Source organism: Eleginops maclovinus, chromosome 4 (genome assembly GCF_036324505.1).
Source record: "Eleginops maclovinus isolate JMC-PN-2008 ecotype Puerto Natales chromosome 4, JC_Emac_rtc_rv5, whole genome shotgun sequence".
Lineage (NCBI taxonomy): Eukaryota > Metazoa > Chordata > Actinopteri > Perciformes > Eleginopidae > Eleginops > Eleginops maclovinus.
This window is the reverse complement of record NC_086352.1, coordinates 25886903-25904059: the sequence shown is the minus strand read 5'-3', so window position 1 is coordinate 25904059 and position 17157 is coordinate 25886903. Positions and strand designations below refer to the sequence as shown.

General features: G+C 38.1%; 1 protein-coding gene across 1 annotated transcript in view; it reads right to left on the bottom strand.

Moving 5' to 3' along the window:
- kcnq1.1 (potassium voltage-gated channel, KQT-like subfamily, member 1.1) overlaps positions 1–17157 on the bottom strand; it is a 39935-nt gene that overhangs the window by 4988 nt on the left and 17790 nt on the right. Inside the window, exons 6-12 of the mRNA XM_063880691.1 lie at positions 11522–11662; positions 9761–9871; positions 9041–9136; positions 8762–8878; positions 6795–6933; positions 2720–2776; positions 1300–1429 (exon numbers count right to left, since the gene is read on the bottom strand). Of these exons, the coding sequence (XP_063736761.1) occupies positions 1300–1429; positions 2720–2776; positions 6795–6933; positions 8762–8878; positions 9041–9136; positions 9761–9871; positions 11522–11662 (791 nt within the window). The remainder of the gene's footprint in view (positions 1–1299; positions 1430–2719; positions 2777–6794; positions 6934–8761; positions 8879–9040; positions 9137–9760; positions 9872–11521; positions 11663–17157) is intronic.

The following is a 17157-nucleotide window of genomic DNA, read 5'->3' as shown; positions in this document are numbered from 1 at the left end:
AATTAAAAAACAATCAGTGTTAAAAGTGCATCTGTTGTGTATGTATACGATACTTGCTGTATATTTCTGAGAAGGTACATCCCTTCTCTTATATTGGGACTCAAGTTGGTGGTTTCTCTATTTGTAGAGCAGAGAGCTCATTCTTTAATACCAATCTTTTCCACCCATTGCTCTAAATTCGCAATTCTTTGACTGTTCATTAAGTTTGAGTATTCTTTCTACCAATTCAGAAGTAACTTTAGTAGCTATAACTGAAAGGGCTGTTACAAAAGTTGCATTATTTAAGTTTTCAACTAAATTGTGCTTCAATGTTTTCAATTAAAACTGCAACTGAAGCAAAGTATTTTGCCTCAGTTCAATGCGCACTCGGTGCTTAAATGGAACAGCTTCTGCACCTTTTGTTTTCTCGAGCAATTGGTTGAACTGCTTCTTGAGATAGAAAGAAACAATATAACGTGAGAAACATGACAAATGTTTTCTAGGAGGCTGAAAACCTTAGCCTCCCACCTACCTAACTGTTTCAATCCCAGCTTCTTCCGTTTCACTTTAAAGACCATGTCTGTTGTGTTCTGAGAGGTGCAATTTCTGTTTGTTTGTAACAAAAGTCTGGTAGTTTAGCTAAATCTCCTAAAACCTCAATCATCTTCAATTTACCATTACTTCACATCCTGCACTGTGTTGTCAATACCAAGGCATCTGCAGAAATACAACATCAAGAATATAAGCTTCATCTTCGATTTATTTACCAAAGGAATTCAGCAACACGGAAAAAGAAAGTCAATATTTTTTAAGCTTTAGAAGCTAGGCGTTATCATTTTCATTGGTAAGAAAGAAGAAATATCTCATAAAGATTCAATTAAGCTTGGATGTCATGTGGCGTTTGCTATATGAACAGCTGGTAACATATTTTGGAGTCAGCAGAGCACAGAGTGATTTTTGCCAAGAACGCTGTTGCATGCAATTCCCACTTTGCATCATTACCCCAGCGTTTAGAAGAGGAAATCCCATTGTTCAAAATTGTTGTGCCATTTGTTTCACTTACTATGTGCTTATACTACACTACAGTTACTTAACGCTCATTGCTCGTATCAATTTGAGTCTCTCCCTGTCCAAAGTGTCTCAGCATGCACAAGTGCTTTTCCCTAATAGAGAATAATTTCACAGCAGAGACATCTGCTTTGAGGCATGACACATTAAAAGCTTAGTTTAAAGAGAAAAAAATATGCACAAACATTATTGGATATTGTTTTTAAAAATACACTCGTAAACACAGCATCAATTCAATGGTGGCGAACTCACTGTGACCTGGAGCTGACAGGAACCAGATCATTGTACCGCTCCGCCTCTTGCTCCAGGTCATCTGCAAAGCTGCAGTTCCTCTGCATGGGAGGGGGGGAGTGGACGTCCAGCAGGCCTGGGCTTCTTTTCACTGCGATCACATGTAAACACACACATTAGACTATATCCATATAGCTGTGCTTCCAGGACAATCACAGATGCTGCTGATTAAGTTGTGATGTTATATAGATTTGGACTCGGGTCAGGTTGAGGTGTGGTGATTTACACATTTAATTCTTTTAAATGCTTGCTTTGATCTCTTGCTGCTTCTATCAATAAAACAGAAGTAATCAAGCCTATATATTGCATTTTCTTGCAGAGCTAAAAGTCACAGCAGAAATAAATGGCTAAAATAAAGAATAATATGTTGAAGAGTTTCACAATCCCTGATGCGTTGTGAAAAACAACATATCAATTTGGTATTGGAGTGCAAAAATAAAAACACAATTGAGGGAAACAAATAAAAATCTTGTGTTTTTCAAAAATATAAACCTTATTCTCCTTCTCTTTGGAAAAGGTGATCTTTGAGTTGTTTTTATTTAGGAGTAGAATCTGGCATTAGTTTCATAATCTGAAAAATCTGAATCTGAAAAATCTAAATGTATAAATTAATTCATGAATCTGTGCATTATTTAATTGTTGAGTTTGTGTGACACTCCAAATGAACCTCTGAATGGTTTAAATTCCCTTCACTTGATGTTCCTGAAAATATTAACATACTATAAATTGTACATGTGTTTCCCTGAGCAGGATGACTATAAAGCATAACATTATATCACAGATCAAAACAAAGAGGACTTGTTTGCTGTGTGGGGGTTTTCCCTTTCCTGTAGTGTATGACATAGGTTTTTGTGCATGTAAATGATCTGCAAAGGCTAAAATCAAAAAGTTCCATCCAGAGGGAGTTTCTCTCCCACTCACTCCCTCCCTCTGCAACAAACTCCTCCATTGGACTCCTTTGTTTACTTCCGTAACGTAGTGACTTCAAAATGTAACACTTGCGCTTCAATTGGCAAGCGCTTCAACACAATGTGCGTGATAAGCTAAGGGGCAGGACATGTCATAGTGTTTGAACACAACAAATGGTTGATCACAATAGAGCTGGCCAGCTAACCAGTCGTTTTAAACAGAGTAAAAAGAGGTGCTGCAGCACAGGCAGTATGAGAAAAATAAAGAACTTTTTGAACATTCAAGTATGTAAACATGTCACAGTAGAGGCGGCAAAAAATATATGAACCCGAAAATGAGCTTAATTAGGCCCCTTACAGACGCATTACATTGTAGTTTACCCTTCAGCTGATCTACAGTATTTGATGCAACTGTTTATATCTTAAGAGAAAACCAATCTCAATAAACCCATATCACAGCATCATGTTGTTACCTGGGGGCGGTGAGCTGAACTGAAGGGAGGACAAAGACGTCCAGGACTGCTGGCAATCTGAAACACACGTGAAAAGAAACAAAACCATGGGAAATCTTTACCACGGTACAAAAAAGGACAAAATTAATATTAGTTGCAAGCTATGGTGCAAAGCATTACATTTTCCACTCATCCCTCACATAATAACTCAAACATTAAACAAAGGGAGCATGCACTTATTTAAAAAGACTTCTGTAAGAAAAGAAGATTAAAAGAAGAGCAAGTGTGGACAGGAAGTGCAATGAGGATATGTGCAGGACGTGGACACTAACAGCAGCTCACCACATCCTCCCAGAGTGTGGGATCCTGCAGAACCAGTTACAGACCAAACATTGAGAGAGGAAAAGGACTCAGAAATAGGCAGCTGATTTAGATTAAAGAAGAACATTTAAAGACAGAATTAGAGAATATATATACAGACACACTGGGAGACATTTCTGTCATTAACCCTACTTTCATTGTTAGACTACATGGACTAAAACATGTGAACAATTAGCAGTTTGAAGCAATGCACACACTGCTTCCTCACAAATCATCACAAAGTTTAACAACCCTTTCTTACTACTTACCCCACTTGCTTGAACCACAACCATCTTCAAACAGAGCTTATATTTGGCTCTCAACTACAAACCTGTACACACATAGGTTTGTGACTGTTTCCTTCACAGTTGTGACTATAGAAAGAGCAGTGGGTATTTTTATGTTTACAGTTGCCATTGCAAAGAGCAGTAAACAGCGCAGCAGGTTATTCATTGGTCAATGCACAGAGCTGAGAGCCATTTCCTGTGGATCTAGTCAAATGGTCGAATCAAATACCTCTCTGCAACAATTCCAACAAAAGCTGCATTATAATTGTGATTAATTTATTGTACATCTGCTGTTGTGGACTGCATTTGTTTTAGATAGGTGTACCTCATGAACTGTTTGGAAATGGTAGTTGACTTTTCTTGAATTTAATATCCAGTAAGTAATTGTTTGTATAAGTAAACACAATTACATTTATGACTGAAATCATTTAATTTGAAAGACAGAGGTTATGTTTCTCTAAAGCCATGCACAGCATTAATGTTAGCTGACTCTGTAAGCAGTAAATCACTTATGTACCAAGCCAGTGTAACCACATACCAGATGGCAATGAGACAATTTAACTAAATGATTCATAGTTAAAAGCAGCATGCTATAGTTGTAAGATGTGCAGTGCGACCTGCGGAATCTATTTAGCTTCAAATCAAAGACACTGATTTTCATTCAACACGAAGCGAACAGACAAGCATACATCTTCACAACATGGCAAATTAAATTGTGCTGTAGCACTGAGGTCGGGGTGCGAAGCAAAACCATTTGCACGTCCACATGTTGGTGGCAGAACTGCAGTCACGCATCCAGGCAGCTTTCAGGTTACGAGCTGGTGTTAAATAAAAAGGTTATATAAGCACAACAAAGAGTGTGATCCAATGAGATGTTCACATATTACAGGCATGCTAAAAGTATCCATATTTATCTGCTATTGAAAACAAACACACTGTCCTCTCTTGTTCCCCATTTTGACCATTAATGCCCTCCATGCAGCACTGACTTCAAAAGGTATGTTTTCAAATAGTGGTATAATACACAATGACGAGAAAACATAAAGGGATATCACTAGGGATAAAATCAATAATTATGTAAAATGACTTACAGCAAAAAGGGATTTCAAAGATGATTTTGTATTTCTCGAGTGTTTGGTGCTCTGGGGATGTGTTTAGGTTTTAAGAAAACTGCTTGGTTACTCTTATTCCAAGGCTTTCAGAAAAACTGTCAGGAGGTTGCAGGTGGAGGATCATTTATGCACTAATTCATATTTGTAATATGCTGTCTGTCTGTTACTCTTAGTCGCAGCTCTATTTGATACCTCCTAAAATCCTTGAGTCTGCTTTCTGTGCTAAGAAAATAAGGGATGCAACAAACTCATGGTCGCAGGAACATAAAGTGAATATGAACTAAAAGCATGTTGATGTTAAAAGATGAACGGGATGATATACGAGGGCAGATTCATATTTGAGAGATCCGTTGATGGGTGAAACACTCACACACTGTTTTTCTCCTTACACAGACGACAAGTCTAAAGCTTCCCTAGCTCACTTTTGAGATATGAGCACACAGGTTGCATGACAGCACATCGCCACACAAAATGTCCAACTTTTTTTCCGATTTTAAGGCAATTCAGAAACATTACAATTGGAACATACTGGAAGGTTTTAAAGATCCCCTATTATACTCTTTTTCAACCATATATAATAGGTCTCATATAAACTTGTCTCGGAAGTGTTTGGCTTAAAACACCAAACAGATCATGTATTTTAGCATTCCATATATACCTTTGTTTCAGCCCGGTTCCAAAGGTGCTGATTCTGTATGTGTAGCTTCAAATGCTAATAAGATGCCACTACCCACCGCCCTCTGTGCTCTAGGATGAGATTCAGGTGATAAGGTGGGCGGGTGTTACCTTGCGCAATCCCCAAAAACATTGTAACATCACAAAGTGGCCAAATTCTGATCAGCTCATTTTCAGACAGGTTTTTATACAGATGGATCAGGACAAAAAGAGAGAAAATATTTTTTCCTGAAACTTTCCGAGTCTGTTAACACAGAGGGGACACATTATTATTCATAAAAGACATGAAAAAGTGTGTTTTACACAATAGGTGACCTTTAAGTATAAACACAATGAGGCTGCAAAAGCTGACTATTGAAGAACACCTAGACATCCTCTTTATTCCCATGTCACCCTTTTTTAAAGTCATTTAAAAGCATCCTGCATTTGAAGGTATGAGGTATTTAGCATTTTGAAAAAAACCTGAAAATATCTTAAGGGAGTGTTAAGTGCAGACCTTATTTCAGGCATCTAACACAAATAAACACTGAAAAAACCCAGAACAGAAACATCCTGACTTACCCTTCTTTCAGGAATCTCTTTCAGCTCTCTTTGTCAGAGCAGACAAATTAAAATGCATTATATCATCTGTTTTTATAACCGATGATGGCACGAGCCAGAGCATCACCAAGCCATTATATGGCACAGCTCATTCCCTTATAATCTCCCCTGCATATGTAGCAGCCCCACTTCCTGACTCATGTGCCATATACTGTAGTCTAATGTATCACACAGTCTTACTGGTCCATCCTTTGTTTTTGTTTCCAGACAGCTGATTCCCTGTTCTGCCTGAATGCCTGCCCCATTGCCTGTTTTGCTCGCCCTCACTGACTGATTGCTGGATTTGGCCTTGAACTTCTGATCAAGTAAAAGCTTGATTGCTATGAACTGCTCTGCCTGTGAGTCCACATCTCTGTGTGCAGAACCGTTACCGCACCGAAGGCATTTGTACATTTAAAGTCAACTGTGATTGTGCTATAAAAATGTTTTAAATTAACCAATAATTTATCACTTATTCTGCTATTCTAAAAACGGCAACACATTTTAAATGTATTGATCAGAGACGTGTGGAGAGAGAACATGCAGGCTGCTTTAAATGGCTTTACAAAGATGCAGTTTATGATTTGAATTGCTTCTTTATAAAACTCTTAGCCCTCAACTATTGATCCAGCAGTATACAGTAAACAGTGTGGAGTCTTCAAAGTTCAACAGGGCAATAGTGGAGTTTGTGTTCATCAATGCAACCTCACGTTTGATTGCTGCATTGTGCTCATCCATCTTTAATGCCTAGACTTGGTCCTCTCCACCTCCTGTGGCTACAACTGAAGCTGTAATCTTCCAACATTTCCTTTTTATTCTATCATCACTGAATGTGTGGTTCTTAGCCAGCGCAGCTGCAGGCTTTTTCTTACAAACTTGTGTTCACCTTGAGTGACATTGCGACAGGTAATGCAGATCTTAATTAAATCACGTAAATGACTGACTGAAAATTGTGAGCCCTATTTACTGTAACAGTGGGTAAATGCATTCTGTTGTATACAAGGTCTGTGCACTGATAAAGGAAAAAAAACAAAACCTACTGCATCAGAGATAAGCGTAATGTAGTGTTTGTCCTATCTTTACCTGTGCCTACAGTGCTGTACACATCTGAACTCAGCTCTCTGCCGCTGTCAAATACAGAGTCGAATGTGATGCTGGGTATTGTGGGAGAAGTTGGACCGTTGCCCTTGTCACTGCTCTTCAGCTTCCTCCTTATCTTCACCTGCAACAGAAATATAAAATTCTCAGCTCAAGAAAGTTTTCCTGTGGATCGCAAAACCCTGTTCACACTTTATGGACAGATAAAAATGCAGACATTCACATACTTATTAGGCTGTCACTGATACGGCCAAAATATGCAGCCTTGTGATTCTGTAGTCTGTAGACTGTATGTTAAAAAGCCAATAACACAAAAAATAAAGTTTTCAAGATATATATAAGAAATATACGTATATTTATATAATTTTATATTGTTGGGATTTCACAACTTCGAGCTGAGACCCTGAAAAGTCTGAAGGGAAGACTTTTGACACATAAACAACATTCTGAAGTGTATGCATTAGTGTGGGCATGGTTGGATACCCAAGTAGGCCTAGCAGCAATATTGAATAATCAATACTAATATTTAACTGCAGCTGGCGTTCTGCTGGCAGTAGCATAGCTTTTTTTCTTTTTCTGCCCTACTTTCTTTTGTTTTCCCCACAGAGATTTACCATCAACATACACAAAATTAGTTATTGATAATTATCAAATGTTTTACAAAAAGCATTCAGTGCAATTTTACTGCAGCAAACAGCTGCTGTCCATGTAAAGTAATATTGAAATAATAGCAGAGAATAAAGTCACTCTCCCTATGTTTTTGTTTTAGGCCTTCTCCCAGTTTCTATCTCTTCTTAAGTAGCTGGTCCAGCAGCGTGTCCCTGTGATTACATTTCTAAGTTTGAGGGGTTTTTCTCCATGTGACTTATGTGTCTCCATTTATGTAACAGGGCAGAGGCTGAGCCAGCAGCTAGCAACTAACATGCTAGCAAGGAGCGGTGCTAGCAGCTAACGGTAAAAGTACAATCAGAGCTAGCAGTGTTCACCTGGAGTAAACATAAGTGCATATTTTTGGTGGCCTATACTGTAGCTGTGCGACTCAGTTGTGTAGTGCTTGTTTGGCTTTATTTCTGCGAAGGATGGAAAGTATCAGCTGCCCACGGGTGCTTTATAGTAGCTCATGGTTTTGAGTGTTTGTGGTGATTTGAGTTGGTGTTGTGACACTGAAACATCCAGATATAAAGTTAAGTTTGCTGAGCTCAGGTTTAAATGGGATTTGCTCAGCTCTATCAGTGCTACAGAATAACAGAAGATGTATGATAATCGACAAACCTGCTGTATTAAATTCACGCATGTGCAGCATGTGTAGATTATTATACTACGCTATGTTAAATGGGTTAATGACACCTCAGCCATCTGAAAAGTTAACTTTATTTCTGGATTGTTCAAGTTCACAACATAAACACTCACTACCACAAAGACAGATGGCAGAAAGTAGGCGACTTCACAAACCAACACACAAAGAAACTCAGATTAGGCTATACAGTCTATGGCTACGACACAAATAGAAGACGTTTCACTTCATTCTCTGCTCAAGAAGACATTACTCCACTAAAGCAACATTAACATAGCATATACAGTAGTTGTTTGCTGCTATATTAATGTTCTGAATGTCATGTATAGGAACATTCACTTTCAAGTATTATCAACCAGTTTGTGTATTAATCCTTAAAAAAACATAACAATTGTGGTACACATAATGCAATTTTAATAATAATCCCTTCAGTCTGTCTAACACTGGACAGCAGGTCGAGTTGCTTTCCTTTGACTGTGATTTATTTCATTTATAAGTTACAGCTGAATATAGCATTACAGAAGTCCAACACACTACTAAAAATGTTGAGTATTGCATGGCTGTTGCTTCATATTGCATTCATTTTTGCTTTAAGATGGAAACTGAGCAGTAGCAGAAGAAGAAGGTTGCAATGAAATCTATGAAAATTGTTACAAACCGATTTCTTGGGCTTGGGGGAGGACAGAGAGGAGGCAGGGATGTTGGATCTCTTCTTCAAAAACATCTTGAATGTGGCTGAATCCAAGTTCTCCACTGCAAAACATCTCCATGATGTCTGAAAGGGGCATGAAAGAAAGCAATATATTGGTCGGACAGGACTTATTTCATGCCATGCAAGGAAGATAGTAAAGGATTGTCTCAATAACAACACTGGGGCTCAGAGATGGTTCTCTCCCCCGGCTGTATTGTTCTGTTTCAGTTTTATTTGGTCACATACCTGAATGAGACAGGCAGCTGCAGGGATCTGTCTGTTGAAGTGTTTTTGTCTTTGCTTCTGCTGCACCTTCAGGGCGAAGCCAGAGCCTAAGATTCCCTGTGAAGAAAAGCACAGCAGAGTTCCTGCTCATTAATTCCCTTTTAACGATTCACTTACAGGCAGCAGCAGGATTCAAAAGACAAAAATAAATTCAAAGTTAAACAAAAATTAAGGAATAATGGGCTGTTTCACGCTGAAATATTTCTCTACAATTCATTATGTATTTTATCATAATTGAGTATTTTAAATGCATGAAGATGTGAAACATTTAGGTAATTTCTCAACTAAAAATACAAGGATAATCTATTATCATTTAACAACAAAAGATTGTGCAAAGAAATGGAGTTACTGCACCAAAATATACACTATATTATATATTTGTTATGCAAAATGTGATGGGTATTTTGCTTGCCTAATTTCTAACACTTCTTCTTCTTCTTACAAAAATGACTTTTCTTTTAAACTACATATCTTTCAGAGCAGTTACTAAGCTTAGACAATACACTGTTGGTGCCAGGGGGGTTACCCTCACTCAAAATATTTTTAATTGAATTCAAACTAGCAGACAGTGTTCTCTTTATTTACATATAAATGACCCAACTAAATACACGTTTAGTTCAGTAGCGATTTATCTGATGGAATAGCAGACACCCTGGATCAACAAATTCTCTGTTCACTTACTGCAGGCAGAGCAAAGAAGGAAATGGCAAAGACTGAGAAACAGGATGCAATGGTCTTTCCAATCCAGGTTTGTGGCACTTTGTCTCCATACCCAATGGTAGTCACTGTCACCTTTGAAAAACAACAACAAAAGGAACTGATACAGGGGCTTTCATTCTGTAAAAACACTTATAACTGCTGTTAAAAGTGTTCCCACACACAACATTTGATTTATAGATAGGAGGAGAAAAGTATGAACACCTGTAATTATTCGTCACATTTTGAAGCAGCTACCAATATGTATACTCAAGACTACTTGAGTTTTTTCCCCAAAAATTTGAATTGGGGTTTTGACTTTAAACTGTTTCAGGGGGATGCTATGAGGCAAATGCTAACATCAGCATGCTAACATAGTGACAATGACAAGGCTTACATGCTGATGTTTAGCCGGTAAATAATCAGGGGGTAACTAAAGTCAGTAGGCACCATGATAATATGTATTTCATGTTAATACATTTGTTTCAGGCAAGATTAAAGTTGATCCGAGAAGATTGTGTAACCAACTAACAATGCATTAGAGCCATGTAGCTAGCATGGCTAATTAATAGCATTGAGAATATATATTCTTTCTAAACAAACTACAAACAATACAAACACAGCCTTAGAGAGAAAATGCTTTGTCATGTTGGTAGTCACAATGCTTGACATGTAAATGATTAGTGAACAAAAAAAAGTTCAGGTTGGCTGTCAAATCAGTCCACTGTGAGACTTATCTGAATTGCATGAGGCCTGAGCTTTCCCTGACCCTCCAAACACTCTGACCTTTTAACCCCTCTGACTCTCACTTACATGTTATTACACTGATAGTGCCCATGACTGCGAGTTGGACAGAGTTGACCCAAAGCTCATAAAACTCCTGGAATATAATCGGTAAATATTGCAAATACAATTTCATTTATATGGAGAAGTGGTTTTGACTCTGCTCTGTGTGGCCTTTTTTTTAATATCAGAGTCTCTGAAGTTTCCAAGCAGAGTGGGTGGTGACTTATTGTCTGAAAATACATTTCCATCCTTTATTCTCTGCACTATTTGTTTTGATGCTTGTATTAGCAGCCCACTGGATGTGCCCAAGGGTCTTAACAAAACTCCCACTGTAGCAACAGTAGTACAGATAAAGCAGTTTGTGTTTGACCTTTCACTTCACAAATACTGTTTAAAACAAATCTCTGTTTTCTGCACAATCTTACTCTTGGCGAGATTGGAAAGAACCAAAAATTGTTCTAAGAAAATAAAATATCTATGGTATTTTCAGTGAAACACAAGATGATCAAGGTCAACGTTGATGTTAGAAAGATAATAGTTCTGTGGATTTAAAGTATGATCATAGTCAGGCATAGTCTTCTTATAAAATCTTTGTTGTTTTCTGACTGTTTTATACAAAACAACCAAGACATAACGTGTTAATTAGTGAGCTTTGAACAGGCTTGTTGGCAGACCCTTTTTAACCTTTGAATAGAGCCTTTGTCCCCCAGCTCCTGGTCTTTATGCTAAGCTAACCATCCCCTGGTCACTGCTTGATATTTATCGTACAGACATGATATTGGAATCAATCTTTTCCTCTCATCTGCACCCACCAACATTTCAAACTATTCCTTTGATAAATAAAGGAATTCAACATTCTGCAATGAAGACGGCATCAATCAAAACGTATCATATCCTTTATATATCAAATGTGTACAAAAGCAGAGGTGAACAAAAAAACACACAAACAGATATTCTCACCACTCCCCACCACAGGGCATCGGCATAGTTTCCAAACTCGTTGGAGCCACTGCTGTCAACTGCATCTTTCTCTGCCAGGTAGACAAAGTATGAGGAGAAGATCAGGCTCAGAAAGCCAATGTATAAGGTAGTGATCAGCTCCTGAAATACAAACAAACAAATTCATGACATATTTCAAAATCAATAAGCCAAAGGGATCATGTCAAAGAACACAATAAGAGTATATGACGAATATGTGACATGATACATACTTTCTCATACATCCTTCATAATTGCCACAATGTGTCAGTTATATCACTTAACTTCTGCCTGGAGACTAGTGTTTGCTATTTATCGGACATATGGGTGTGAATATTCATGTCAATGTGTTGTAAATATGATGATTGAAATCTTTTTCTGACTAGTCTGCAGTCCCCCTCGCCTTGATGGCAAACTAAAAGTGGATACACACTTCAAGCACATTGGCTACTTTTTGGTGAAAAGACGTTTTAGAAGAAAAACAAGGCTGGCATTATTATTTTTTTTACCCTAAAGGATTAATTATTTATTGTCATTATGCACTACAGGGCTGCCCAAAGAAAATCGGTTGTAGCCTACTCCATCAATAAAGTTAAAACCAACAATGTCAGAGTGTTTTCCTCAATTCTCTGGTTCTCCGCCCAGAGCTCATTTGCTGCTACTTGAGACATATATCGGCAATTAAGATTGGTTACGAATGTATAATTTACATCTTTTCAGACAGCTCTGAATTTACCAAAACAGCTGGGCTTTATAGTTTTTCGCAAAAGTTGCTCAAACAGGAATAAGTTGTGCAATAGATATCTTTATAAAATTACTCTCAGACACAGATTAATACACATTCAGTGTGCTATTAAGTATCCATGTCAGCAGGATGGTGCATGTGGAGTTGCCTTAAAGTAAATAAAGTAACATGTCACACAGTGCACAGGTGTGGCTCAGTGAAGTGTTTTTAAGCATTGGAAAGCAACAGAGCCCGATGGCACTAGAATAAGTTACATCCGGCGTTGTCTACCTGGGTAACACTTGTTAATAGGATCCATTGTTGCTTTGGGAATTTTCCTGGGATTTGTTGACATACTTTCCACGCCAAAGCTTGCATATAATAATTGCTACACACATATCACAGTCAGGTCTAAACCATTTTTTTTAATGTTCTATGCCTGCTGAATGTAGTCCATTTGGTTTATATGGTAGCATAAACTATTGAACACAACACTACCACTAAGGCTTGAATTATAGAGCGGTCTTTTGTTGTTGTTGACTGTCTTTATAATTGGACTATATTTTAAAGAGCATATGTTCCATTCCCCCAGGAGCCTTATTTGGTGAACTGGGTTTGTTTAAAATTAGCATGTAAATTAGAATATGTTTCATGCCTGGATGTGATGTGTAAATAAACAACAGCAGACCAGAAAGACTCTCTGCAAAGCTGCACACTTCATGATACAATCATCCCTATTTTAGTTCTTTAAGCCCAAAATCAATTGAATTAAATTTAATTTGAAAGCAATTGTGTTACGTTTCTTTGATTAGCTTATTTTTTGGTCGTAACTTTAACATTGTCACACATGTCCATAAATGAGGATGATAAAAAGGATCAAATCGACTAAATATGGCCAAAACAACCAAAGACTTATGATCTCAAAACTAAATCTGAAAGCTGATCAAATTAACAAAACATCATAAGGTATATTTATTCCTTATCTTACAATTGATGTAAAGTATTTTATGCAGGAACCATAAGGGCAGCTAAGATAAAACTGAAAGGATGTTCACGTATAATCACTGGATGGGTGTTGATTGAATTCAGATGGGCACTATCTAATTTTAAATTAATTTGAACTCCGGACAGCTGATCTAATCCATCATATTTAAAGATAATTATGCATCTTATTGCAGATTCAATATGAGCTGTCTGTGTTTACAGGAGGTCTAATTGGTGTTGGCTCTCATCCTGTCTGACTGTAATTTGAATACTGCTTTGTGAAAGAGCTCTTAAAGTGAATCTTCTGCACTCTGTACTTAACTATAACATAATTTAACCATGTGTTTAACCAAAGGGAGTGGCAGAGCACTCACTGTACTTAACCTGACTGAATTCCTGATCAGTGAAATTCATATTTACTGTCACTCCCAGATTTCAGAGCAACAGAGAGAGTGAGAGCAGCAGTAAATTCTACAAAAAGAACCAAGGGATTGACTATGTTGGTATTTCTCGAAAACATAAATATAGCTACCTGCATTAATCTACCAAAGAAGTCCTTGTGGTTTTTTTCTTATGCTGCATTTGAGTCTGTATTTCCCTCATTTGACAGCACATTTCTTTGGAACATTTCTAGTCATCAAACCTTTGGCTGTGAATAGTTGAGCATGTTACACGTTTTAATAACACCACTGCTTAAAACATAAAAGTTCAGGAACAACATATTTGAGTCACTGCATGGGGTTGAGTAGATGTGTTGCCGCTGCTGCGACCCGGCAAACACATTCACGAAACATGTGCTGCTAATCTGCCAGCGACAAAACGAGGAGCAACTGTGCAAATTGTGTTTAGGAGCACTATACTCAATGTGGATTTAAATGCTGTAATTGAACAAAGACTGAATACTGATGGAAGTGACTGAAACTGTATTGACACTCAAACTTTAGCTGTTGACATAGAAGCGATGCAGTTTCATGTGCGTAGGTAGGAGAAATATTCAGGTCTTGTGTGGATTTAATAGTCAGAAAATCACCAAGGGACACCTTTTGGAGGTAGTGCACAGTGGGGTGAAAAGAGCTGTGATGGGTTTAACATGTAAATATTTAAATATAAAAAACTGGTCCAAGGTGAACAAAAATGAAAAATGAACGCACCACAGTTAAAACACCTTCCAAGCCCAAATCAGGATTTATTATAAACTGGACTATCCCAATGTTAATCACACACTTACAATCAGCCTCCATTTGTACATTTGTGTTGATAGATGTGCCATATTAAGTTTAATCTGAAGTGGTGTCTATCCACTTAAAAGCTCCATTTGTCCTCACCAGTGCTGACTTTTTATCCTCCACTACCTTGAATGCATGGGAGGTACAGGTGATGAATAAAGGAGGATACATCATATGAATTTAAATTCCACCTTGCTAATATTATTTCGGTCATGTACGTAGTGTAAATCACAGGTTCTCTCAACCCAGTGCTCAATAAATCTCAGACGTTCACAAGATAATTCATGGAATAGTAAAAGAAATGTGTTTCTGCTACATATTTCAGACTTTTTCGAGTGACCTCGGATATATTGGATGTCATCTCTTAAAGGGTTCTAAAAAGTCATTCAAATGAAGCAAATTGGGAAGAACAGAAGAAAAGAAACTCCTGCACGAAAGCGTGCACACAAGCAAAGCCTAAAACTGTGAAGTGGGTTATAACCAGACCTTATTTTTAATTTATTTGGGTCACACGCCAAAAGAGTTTTCATTGAAAACCTTGTAATGGAGGACGCATTAAAGCAAAATAAGAGTTACCATGACTATGTCTCTTGCTAAATGTATTTGATGACTTAAACCCATATGCTGCTTTAATTTAGCTACTAAAGAGTGCAGCATCTGTTGTATTGCACTTGGTGATTGCCAGTGGGATGTTATGCATTTGCAGGGAAACTAATCATATTAAAAGCTTAACAAGCAATCAAGATTTATTATTATTCATGGTGATAGACGTTTCACGGTTACAGCAAAAACTAAAAAACTTGCAAAGTTCACCTTTTATATTATTTCATATCCTGAATCTGAAGTTCACTTAATAGCAGCAGGTGCTATTTCCTGCAAAGTGATTTCTTATTGGAAAGTACCTGAATGTCTCCCTGCTGAGGTCAATGACTGTTGATGACCAGCCTCAGCCAGGAGCAATATGTCCATAAGCACTGTTGTGAATTATTATTTGAATCCAATAGTAAAATTGACATGATTATATTGTTTAGTTTAAAAACAGTTAGGAGAAAAGTATTTACATTATTTACAGTAGATATTTGGAGAATGTTACTTCCTGATGGTAAAATTATTAGTTTGAATGTGATAATGTGAGACCTTTATTTTGATGAACAGGAAGTAATGTGTAATGCGTATTCGTTGTATGAAGGATTCCAGAGATGAAGTCGCAAGTCGCAACCTGCCTTAGTTTAAATAAATACTACTTCTTTGTAATACTGTAATAGTGCATTTGGAAGTAAAGTTCCGTTCAAAGAAAACGTTTGATCATCATTAGAAGCTTAAAACTACACAACAATTTGGTGCCGAAACCCGGGAATTGAAGATTGAATTGACTGTGTCGAAGTTGGAAGCTAACGCTAGCTACATTGGCAGCAGAGATGGCCGAGCGTTTTGAACGGATGAAGAAGAAGAGAAAGACGGTACGCACATCTACAACGAAGTTGTTGAATCGCTTAGATGAGGAGGTGATCAATGAGGTGCCCGACTGTGATAAACTTCGTGAAATGCTGTCAGTATTGTCGACCAAGGAAGATATTTTAATGGACTTAAACAAAGGCATTGAAGATGAAACGTCGACAGACGACCTTGAGACGGAGATTGCTAGTACTCAGGAATACCAGGACCGCATTACCACGCTGAAGGCTCGTGCCACGAGGCTCATTCAGCCTGCACGTGATAACGTGAGTGTGCGGGTGAGCAATGCAAGTTCGAACTCCGTGAGACCAGTGAGTAGACAGACAGTTAAACTACCGAAGCTGGTGATAGAGAAATACAGTGGAGAAATTAGCCAGTGGCAAGAATTCTGGTCTCAGTATGAAACGGCTATTCATGAGAATGATGCACTGTGTAAGAGGGAGAAATTTACCTATCTGAGATCCTATTTGACTGGAGCAGCAGCAAGAGCTGTTGCAGGGCTTACTTTGAATGATAGCAATTATGACGCTGCAGTTGAATTGCTCCGCAATCGTTTTGGAAGGAAAGACATTGTAATTAGTGCACACATGTCCAAACTACTGAGCTTAACCCCTGTGAAAAGGTCATCAGATGTTGCAGCACTCAGGCACCTGTACGACGAATGTGAAATACAGATTCGCAGTCTAGAGTCCATGGGAGTTCACAGTGACACATATGGCTGCCTGCTATGTCCAGTACTGCTCCAGCTTCTGCCGGAAGACATAGCACTAGTCTACACGCGCAAGTCAGACCCCAATGACGAATGGAAGGTGCCAGAGCTCATCCAGTTCCTGCAAAAAGAGGTCCAAAGCAGAGAGAGAGCACTTCAGCTTACCAGACCAGGTAACACTCAAAGAGACATTCCACCAAGTAATAAACCATTCAGTAGGCCAGCACCCCCTTATGAAAACAAACCTAAAAAATGGAACGTGCCCTCAGCTACTGCGTTGCACACAGCAAGTAATGCACCACAGATCTGCATATATTGTGACAGTGCTAACCATAAACCAGAACATTGTACTGAGAATTCTGTGTCTACTCGCAAAGAAAAATTAAGAAAGCTTGGAAGATGCTACGTGTGCCTTGGTCCAAAACACATAGCAAAATTCTGCAAAGTTAAAGGTGTTTCATGCCCTCTGTGTGGTCGCAGACATCACCAGTCAGTTTGTGAGCAAGGTGAAGCAAAGGCA